The sequence below is a fragment of the Galeopterus variegatus genome, unplaced genomic scaffold (assembly GCF_000696425.1).
Source record: "Galeopterus variegatus unplaced genomic scaffold, G_variegatus-3.0.2 Scaffold20200, whole genome shotgun sequence".
Classification (NCBI taxonomy): Eukaryota; Metazoa; Chordata; class Mammalia; order Dermoptera; family Cynocephalidae; genus Galeopterus; species Galeopterus variegatus.
Window position 1 is genome coordinate 1 of NW_007746311.1, and position 10,191 is coordinate 10,191.

The window sequence follows — 10,191 nt, forward strand, 5'->3', positions numbered from 1 at the left end:
CAATCGGCACACAGTGCACAGAAGGTTCTTGATAACTGTGTATGGAATGAATGAATGGATGAATGAATGAATGAATGAATGATGGAGTGTTTACGCAAGGAAGAAATGATTCACTTCTGTTGAAAATGACAAGCAACTCCAGCTCCTGCAGCCGAGTCCCATCAACTGTGGTGGTTCTCAGAGGGGGCACAAGACCCTGTGGGGGGACAGAGGTGGGGGAAGGGAGAGGGGGGTGCCAAGGCTGCCTGCCCTGCCTCTGCACAGAGGAGGAAGCCCAGTTACCGAAGACAGCCGCCTCATTTTACTCGACCGCTGGTTGCGGGGCTTAACCAGGAGCTTGTGCTTGGCTGCAGAGTTGTCCAGGCAGGAGGAGAATTCCGGAGGGTAACTAAAATCAGCCACGGGCACCAGGCTGCTGTCAGAGGTCCGGGGGGAGACCGTGGTGTCGCTCACGTGGTCTGGAGACACTGGCCGGGATGAGGACACTAAAGAGACCTTCACGAGGCAAGAGCAAACACACCAAGCATTAAATTTCCAACGTGAAACAGGTACAGCCAACACATAAACTCTCCTTTTATCCTCCTCAGTCTTCCCACGCTGTCTCTGGGCTTTACATGTGCAGAGATACTTTCAATTTGACCCTTGACAGGGAGTGTTCTAGGATACTCCTTTAGAAGGTAGATGGCTGGGAGTTTAAAGTGCTGGGCCAACCCCTGGAAACCTGCCACTCCTTTCCAAAGCCATGCAGAGAAACTGTATCCCAGGCCCCCTCTGCCCTCACCCTCCTGTAGCAGCTGGCACAGGCTCTCAGAAAAGAGCTACTTTCTCCGATGAAACAGACCAGCTGCATTTCTCCAAGGGCAGCTTCAGCTAGTCCTATCTCTGGAAGCCTAGAGGGTAGCCCAGAGGTGAGATTTTAGGGGCTGGGCACACAGGAGGTGCCCAGCCCACCACCCCACATTCCTCCACAGGAACTTCATTTGCTCATTCTAGAAGGTCTCTATCCTCATGCAGATTTCTCTCTTGCAGAAATCTGGCTTTAAGTTACCATCTGTTAAGTTACAGATATGTTACCAGCTTATACCTCAGCAGGGAGGAACTGACATTCAGCAAAAACAAAAGTGTGCATGGCCAGGGAGGAAGGGGATTCTGGCAGCCACACGGACAAATGGGCCACACCCTAACAAACCTGCCCACCAAACTTGGCGAGCTCCTCCACTGAGTGAGATGTGGGTGGGTTCTCCTGCAAAGACGTGCATCAGCAGAAAGCTCTGAGCATCCGTGCACACTTGCAGCCCAGAGGTGCGTGCAGAGGGAGAATCTGGTGGGTGCTGGGCTTTTAGTACAACCCTGCCATCTTTGAACAAACAAATAAACCTTTCTATGTGAGCATGGTGCTCAGTGTTAGTGTCAAGTTTACATTTTAACTTAAGAACTTAATTTTATTCCTTACACAATGATTTAGCAAGCCCTGATGAGACAGGAAAGAAGCAGCGAGCAAGATGCCAGATCTGCCTGATGCTGAGCTCCCAGGGCCGTGGGCATGTCTTGCTATCTCTTTTCCATGACCTTGGAGCCCCACACAGAGCAGGTGCCCAGCAGCCTCGCTAAACTGGATGGGGAGCCAGGAGGTTGACACTAGTAGAGAGACAGGCTCCGACACGGGGACTGTTCCCACAGAGGAACAACCTCAGAGAAGAACTTATTTTCCCTGTTCAAAGTTCCACGGTATTTTCTCATGAAAGTATAAAGTTTATTCCATAAAGTTTATTTTGTAAATTGGGAGGAGATAATTACTAAAATAAAGGAGAAAGGGATAGAAGTGGACATAACCTATTTTATTAGCTCTTTTCTTTTAGCTATTCAGGTACTTATGGGAATAAAGCAAGAAAAATTACTTTAAAAATAAACCACAGGATTCTTCGCCATAACTATAGCTGATGACTCAGGAAGTCACCTTACACTGGGCAAGTGATACCTTTCCCAGATAATCTTCCTTAAGGGTCACAAACAGCATGTGTATATTTCAAAATCATACGGAATCCTTAACTTTGACCCTTGCCTACAGGAAAATTTTTTTTTTTCTCACTGCCTGGCACTCATGAGAACAGATGTGTTGCTTTGCAAATACGGTGACTCTGGAAATGAGAATGTGACAGCATGGGCCTTCAGTCACCCTACTATAAAACAATACCCTGAAGTCTGCAAAGGGCAAGAAGTCCCTGCCACTCTTCTGCTTGGGTTGCCTTGTGTTTGCTCTGCCTAGGCAGAAGGTCTTAGGCTCTGGCCCACTCTGGCCCCATGCTGGGGACCTCGGCACAGAACTTAACTTCCCTGTCTCCTGTCCACGTGCAACTCCATACTAGCTGTCACAGCTGGTCTCCCCCTTAGGGAACTCAATTCCTCTGACCTTAGAACTCACTTCCCATTCTCCAGTGTCATTCTGAGAGTTCTTGGGGTCTGCAAAGATGAACACCTTCACAACCAAGGAGACTCATGAGCCTATCTTTGATCAGTGATGTGACTATGTGGGGCGGGGCTGGGGTGGGGTCTCCGGGGTGGGGGGAAGGGCAGGGAAGCTGGCATTTTCATGGGTGGGCTGGCAGCATCCGGAGAATTCACATTGGCATTGTTTGCTTCTCGTTACCCAATTTTTCCTGAAATCTGTTCTTCTGGATGATTCTGGAAACAGAGGACTGAAAGATCTAACATGTGGCCCTTTGTGACAGGGAATGTGGCTCACGGGGCCCTGAGGAAATGGCTTGGGGCTCAGAAGCTTTTTCTGGGGTGACCCTGGGTGACAGCTGCTTTACAATGTTCATCTTCAAAGAGATAAACACTGGGGACCAAGGGCAGCGGATGTGGGAACGGCCACCAGAGAGGCAGCAGGAGTGGCCGGTGTGTTCTGGTCAGTGAAGAGAAGCCCACTGGTCCTGCTGGGCGGGGAGGCAACCGTCTACCCGGTCTCATTTTACCCTCCCCAAACCTTCTGACGACACAGATTCCAAGAGGTGACAAACCTGCCCCAGGCCTTACTCTGTGGAGATGGCATGCTTCATCCATTTGTCACCAGACCTGTGTCCTCTCCACTACCTTCCTTTCCCTCACTGCCCAGAACAAAACAGACTTAAAAGACCTGCCAGTTTATCCCCCTGGTTGGCACTCCCTGCTGAAGCAGGAAACCCAGAATATGATCAGTGAGATGTAATTTTACCTTAATAATCTCCAAGTAAAGTGTCATCGCTACCTCATGTGATAATGAAATTTAAAAAAAACAATTCCATGTATCTGCTGAAAAGTTTATTCTGTTAGGAAATAGCCCCTTGACAGTATCATCAAATACTTGCGACAGACTTTTTCCCTATAGTCATCTTTGTAAGTTTCTCTGTCTGGCATGTGGCCTGTGTAAAGTGTTAAAGAAGGAAAAAATTAAACAGCCCACAATCCCATCCTTTTGGGATTTAAGGCACCTTTACATCAAGTACCCATGTGATATATAAGCACATTTTTTTTTTTTCCTTTTTTTTGTCTTTTTTACTGACCGGTAACGGGATCGCAACCCTCGGTGTTGCGCCCGCACTGTGCTCAGCCAGTGAGCGGGAACTGGTCTCCACATGGGATCCGAACCCTCGGCAGGAGCGCCGCCGCACTCCCAAGCGGCACACTCTCCAGTGCGCCACCGGGCTGGCCCTATAAGCACATTTTAAAGGCTGTGTTGTATTTCATTCTCAATTGGACAACAGCGCACAAAAAACTTTCAGGGCACAAAATGTGAGCATTGTGTCTTCAAAACTTGGATGATAAAGATCACCTATTTTTCCTAAGTCTTAAAAATCCAAATTCTGGTTTCCTAGGAAGCTAGTAGATTGCTCATGGTACCTGACAATTGATAAAATCTCAGAACTTTTTTTTAAAAAAAAGTAACCACGAGAGGAAGGAAGTTGAGAAAAACGAGGTCAGCCCTGGCCCAGTGCGAGCGGCTCCCACCCAGCTAACTGGGGCGTCCGTGCACCACCGTGCATGCAGCTGGAGCTGGACTTGCTCTTCAAGGAATGCGTTAGAAACAGCCTGTTCTTCCTCTTTACTGCCTGTCCCAGCTAACAGCAGAGAACTAGGATGCCGTGAGAGTCAGAGATCCGTGGCATGGGCAGTCAGTCTGCGATGAGTAGCGTCAGGGCAGATCACGACAGACACTGCCCCACCACATGGCCTGAGACATACCAAGTCACATCTGCTCCTGAGATGGGGACGCTGAAACTGTGCAGGGGCATTTTAAGGTGTTAAGGGGTATAGGGTTGGCTTGGAGGAGTCCAGGAAATAGGCCATGTCATCCTCCTTGTTCTCAAGGCCACAGAGCTGGTGTCCCCAGATCCTACTCTTGGAGCAAGCAGGGAGAGGCTTGCCCTGGAGCAGAATTCTGGAGAGAACAATTGCCCAGAGTGGGCTTACTAACTCAGCCACACCTTAGTCCTTCCTCCGCCTCTTCATCACTGACACTGAGAATCCACAGCTACCCACAGACGTTAGGCATGGGGGCGCTTCTAGACGTCCAAGGTGAAGCAGCTACAGAATGTAATTCAGAGCAGCACTGAATCTGCAAGGCAGGGATTCACAATTTACCCCACAACCTCACTGTGAATAGCCTCTTGACCAGAGGAGACAGGACATGCAGAGCAGGTGTGTGGCAGTAAAAAATAAACTCTGGCCTTTGTTTTTCAAGTATCAGCGTAACTCAGATAATTCCAGTCCTGTCCGCTCCACGGCAAACCTTGTCTACATGGGAAAGATGATCATCTGTGTTATTATTTATGTACGAGTACATTGCATGGGTGTTCAGTGTTCTTACCACAATAAAATAGAAATTTTAAAAAGGGGCAGCATCATGAGCATGTTGTTTATGCATGAGAAGGAGCTCAGTCCCTCGGGCTCTCCTCTCAGAGTCTCTTGGGGTGGGTGGCATTTGGGATCAGCTCTTCCACCCTACTGAGTCATAAACCCCTCTCCTGCTTGTCAAACGTTGCCCGCTGCCCTGTGTGCCAGTAACACACCTCACATTACCCCTAAACCAACGCGCTGTCATGGGCATAAGACTCAGACGTGGGTGCCTAGATTGTTACATGTTTACTCCTTCCTCTCCCTCCACCAAATGTCATGACAACAGAAAACAGACACAAAGGTGTTTCCCTTCTTTTAAATGGGCTTCTGGTCGGGTCATCTGCTCAGACAGGAAAGACGAGGTTGATTGTATCAGATCTATCATCATCACAAAAAATGTCTCCCAAACCACATCTCCTAACCAGACCTGAATTTCTGCTCAAAGAATAAAAATAAATACAGCCCAAGGGCTGACTGGAGGCTCCAGTGACCTGCTCTGCCCCCCTGCACACAGCCTCGTCCCTCTCTTTGTGGAGATCTCAGGGGAATACACAGGGGGGACTCCAGAGCTCCGTTACCCCCCATGGCGGGCATGGCTGGAGCCTGCACTTGCCTTTATAGTTGTGCCAGGACCCACATCCTGCAGCAGAGACATCTCTGGGGGGCTCCTGGGTAGTCCGTCGTCCTCAGAGCTCATGCCAGCATCGTCTCCCCGCTTGGCAGGAAGCCCCCCTGGAGGAGGTGGTGGCCCCATTTTGACATTACACTGTATTTTTAACTAGATTAGAATAAAAAACATTTGCTCTTATTTCCATCAACAACATTTACCAACAAAGCCTCCTGCTCCGATTCACTCATTTGGGAAGTGCCCTCCACACCCTCGTGTGGTGCAGGGGACTGAACTGAAGGGCGTCTGCACAGCTCTTGCACTGCCAGAGCTCTCGCTTGGTCCCTGAAGCTGTGCCTTAGAATGGGTCAAGATCCACCTGTTGCCCATCTCATATCAGCAGGGACAAAGCACCCTTCATTTATCCCAACTTGGCTTTTGGTCTGTGCCCATTCCTGGTTCATGCCTTGAACACATGGATTAAAAAAAAAAAATCCACTTGTAGCTAACTTGGCATGTCTTGGGAGAGTTGTGATGTGCATGCAATTCTACTTTAAAATACATCAAATAAACCAAGCAGAAATCATTTTAAAGCACCTTAATTGATATTTGACATACATACCAAGTGACACCGCCAAGGGAACATTTATTTACCTGCAGAGCTTTAATGCGATCACACACATTTTCTTGGGAAAACACCCGCACAGGCCGAGTAGGGTCCTGTCCAGACTCAGGAATGAAAATACTGTCGTGGGATAGGGCCCGGCTGCCCAGCATGCCCCTCGACTCCCTAGGATAGAAGAGCCACTGTGAGACTCTGCCCACCTCCATCACTCATTGACCCCTGGGGGACTCAGAACGAAAAAGGGGGATGCGGGTTAACAGCACATCACATGACAAGCCCTCTGTTGCACCCAGTTTTAAGTTGCTCCTGACTTCAGTCTATCCCCACACTGTCAAATTCCAGTCAGCTACTAGGAGCACTGTAGAGATAGGAATTTTCCTAAGACATCTGAAGTTTGTATGAATTCTTTTTATTAATGGAAAAACGAAGGTTGATGAGGTGTGAGGTCCAAGATAGCAAGCCTGCAGAAAGGCAGGGCTGGCACCAGCTGGGTTCTGTAAGGCCTGTCATACATGGATGCCCGGGGAGACTGAGGTTGTGCCTTGTGGCCAAACACACAGCCTCTTGGTGGGCTGGAGGCTGTGTTTGCACAGCAGGCGCAAGAAGGTCCAAAACATACATCCACAGCTGGCTGAAAGCGAGAACTGCAAATCTGCAAAGCCACGTCCTCTTTTTATTACCTGGCACCACCTGTGCAAGCCTACCCCTGGGCCTAGGTCCTGTAGCACAGGCAGTGGACCCTTCTGTCATCCCCATCTCAGCTGCAAGCTCAAGGATCTGATTTGGAACTGAACCCACAGGACATGCACAAAATATCCTAAGAGGATGTGGGAATTAGCTGTCAGATTTTCCTAGCAGCCGTGGCTCTTGAACAATAGGTGGAAGGAGGTGACTGAGACCCGATGATGAAGGAAGGAAAGCTCACCTCTGCACACACTGGGCATCTCGTGTGCGCCAATATTTCTTGGGCATCCTGTCCACTGTGGGGCATTTAGGGACACTGCAGATCAAATTGTGTTGGCTAATGATGTTTCCTTTTAACTAAACCTCCTTTGAGCCTGCAATAGTGCTTGCAAGTGGGAACCTGTGCCTCCAGAAGGGTGTGTCCTCACATTTCTAAGAGGGAATCAAGCCAAGTGAAGGAACCAGCCCCTCTCTTCCAAAGGTAGCTCTTAACACAGAGATCACACACATGCCTGGATCTCCCTCCTTCGGTGGACAGCTCACGGCCACACCCTCTGAAAACCACAGCCACTGTCCACATACCTCCACTCTGGGTATAACTAGGCGTGGAGACAGCTTGAAGAGGCCTCCCCAGAGATACACTGGCAAAACCACAAAATGCCGCATGCACACGGCCATGTATGATAGCAATATTTATATAAGCAAAAGACTCCGGGAAACAACTCAAATGTCCCTCAGTAGGTGTCTAACTGAATAAACCGCGGAATTTCACATAGTGGAGGGCTCTGTAGCTGGCCACATGGGTGAGGACAGTCTCCTTACTCTGTACACAGGCACCGCTAGACCATACTAAGTGAGAAAGCAGCACAGAGTGCAGAGCACTGTTTATGGCATGTTAGCTCTGTGCAGATAAGTGGGGTATAAATATATATATACATGAACACATGTATGTGTTTGCTTACAGTTAAAAAATAAAAATAGAAAGATAAATAACAAACGAATAAAAATAGTTTCTTTAGTGGGCCGGCCCGGTGCCGCACTGGAGAGTGCACTGGTTGGGAGTGCGGCGGCGCTCCCGCCGAGGGTTCAGATCCCATGTGGAGACCGGTTCCCACTCACTGGCTGAGCGCGGTGCGGGCGCAACACCGAGGGTTGCGATCCCAACACCGAGGGTTGAGATGCCAACACCGAGGGTTGCGATCCCGTTGCCGGTCCCTGGTACGGGCGTGACACCGAGGGTTGCGATCCCGTTACCAGTCAGTAAAAAAGACAAAAAGGAAAAAAAAAATAGTTTCTTTAGGGGGAAGGAAAGACCCAGATGAGGAGACAAGGTACAAAGGTACCTGCATTTATAATTTTGTCTTTGAAACTATATAGATGTTTTACATAACTAAAAGACAAAATCAAACATAAAGAAAAATAAAACCATCTCTAAAAGTAGAAAACAAACATAAACTAATTTTATATCAGGTTGTTGGCATAAACACACAGAGAAAAGAATGATTTCAAGTAACTTTAACTGTATGTGCAAGTGAATTTTGACTCTACATCTAGAATAGCAAACCTTCTCAACAACAAAAAACTCAAAGATATCAAATTGCAGTCAGTGGTCTTATTACCAGCAACACTGATTAAAAAGTAGAGTGCAGAACAATGTTTACCATGCCTAATCCATGTGGGAAAGGGGGTAATGAAATCACTGTAAGTATATTACAGGATGAAGAAAAGTAATTTTGTTAATATCATAAGGAGTCGAGATTTCCAGTATAAGAGAAAAGAGAATACAAAGAATCAAAGAAGTAAAAATGTTGTCTTATTAAACTTGAATTGGAAATATCAGTGAATTAATGAATTAATGATTTATTTTACTCTTAAAAAATAAAACATATTTCTTAGCTACATCTACTGGAAATGTCTACAATCAATGACAGACAAGTAGCAGTCATCATCCCTGGCAGCCAGATGGTGGTCTCTAAAAATGATTTCACACTAAAGAGGAGGAGCCAGGGCCCTGTGAAGAAAAGGCTGATTCCAGGTCTGGAGCAGGAACTATGCAAAATAAACCTGGGATTTCTCACTGTGCAACAAACAAGGAAGCTTTCAAAGATGAACGGGGTCATGTCAAAAGAACCCAGGAGCTAATCTGAAGTGACTCCCAATAGCCTAAGGAGGGACAACTTGAGATTAAAATGAATAAAGGCTTTCATGGATGAAAGCAAATCAAATATATAAAAATCAATGCATTCACAACGATGCTTGAGCAAAAGTAAATAAAAGAAAAAACAAAACTCATTGGTCACTATTGGGAGTTGCTAGGGTACCAGGTCATTACCCTGAGGGTGGATCAATAAAAGGACAACCAAGCAATACCCTGCCCTGCCTGTACAAATTGTACTTCAGAGCAACCACGGAGTTGATGAAGGAAAGTTCATAGAAGAAGTCCAGCCAGCACATGTAAAATAAATGATAAAATTAGGAAAAACCCCACCACTGGCAACAGAATAATGGATCATCAATGGGTTTTAAAACCGGTAGGTGAAGGTTGATGGAGGGATCACACTGACAGCTCTGAACCCAGGGCTTGGTCTTAGTGTCACTAGAAATGGGACAACCAGAAACTATGCACCTCGTGATGTGACGTGACACCGACACCCCGAACCACCTTCAACGTAAACCTAATCAAACCTCTAGATCCACCTAAGCGCTTACAAGCAATGAAGAGAATGTAGGAACAAGTTCAATCATGCCAAGAGAAGGCAAAGAACCCTGCTCCTGCGTGAGATCAATGACACGAAACAGAAGAAGGCCAGCGCAGACTGCTGGAGACGAGGAGGCTCGGGGAGCATAACCACACAGACACACACAGACACACACACAGTCCATGGGCGTCAGCTCTTTCAACCCACAGGGTCCCGTGTGGTTTGCCGGCACCAACGTGCCTTAGCAAATGCATCTCTCCTTTGCCCACAGTGATGCAGGAGAAGCTGCAGCTGAGGCAGGAAGGCACGCAGACCCTCGGGGGGCTGAAGGGTGCCTTTAGCTCCTCGTCTCTTCTCTGCACTGCTCCCTAAACATGTCATTCGTGCCACCCGGGCCCCATCAGAGTCCACTCCCAACCTTCCTTTCCTAGCATCAACCCCAGCAAACTGCTACCAGTAACTGAGGACCACCTCGCTGCTAGATGCTGGGAATATGAAGATAAAAAGGACACTGTCCCCACTTTCCGTGGGCTCCTGTGAGAGGGACAGTGCAGACAAGGGGACAGATCACTTCACCCTAGCTCGCCCCTCTGGCTGTGCTTCTGTCCGTGGCTGGAGGGGCTGCCCCCTGTCTCCCCAAAAGCAGAACTGTGTGCTCTAGTCGAGAGGCAGGGGGGGGGGGGGGGAGCTGCTATTGCCCC

At 48.0% G+C, this 10,191-nt stretch overlaps 1 protein-coding gene across 1 annotated transcript in view; it reads right to left on the bottom strand.

The window, feature by feature from the left end:
* Positions 1 to 140: 140 nt before the first annotated feature.
* Positions 141 to 10,191, bottom strand: part of LOC103583165 (uncharacterized protein KIAA1211-like) — a 12,180-nt gene continuing 2,129 nt past the window's right edge. The window contains exons 2-4 of the mRNA XM_008564561.1: positions 6,137 to 6,272; positions 5,489 to 5,653; positions 141 to 495 (exon numbers count right to left, since the gene is read on the bottom strand). Coding sequence (XP_008562783.1) covers positions 178 to 495; positions 5,489 to 5,653; positions 6,137 to 6,259 — 606 coding nt within the window. The 5' untranslated portion in view covers positions 6,260 to 6,272 and the 3' untranslated portion in view covers positions 141 to 177. The remainder of the gene's footprint in view (positions 496 to 5,488; positions 5,654 to 6,136; positions 6,273 to 10,191) is intronic.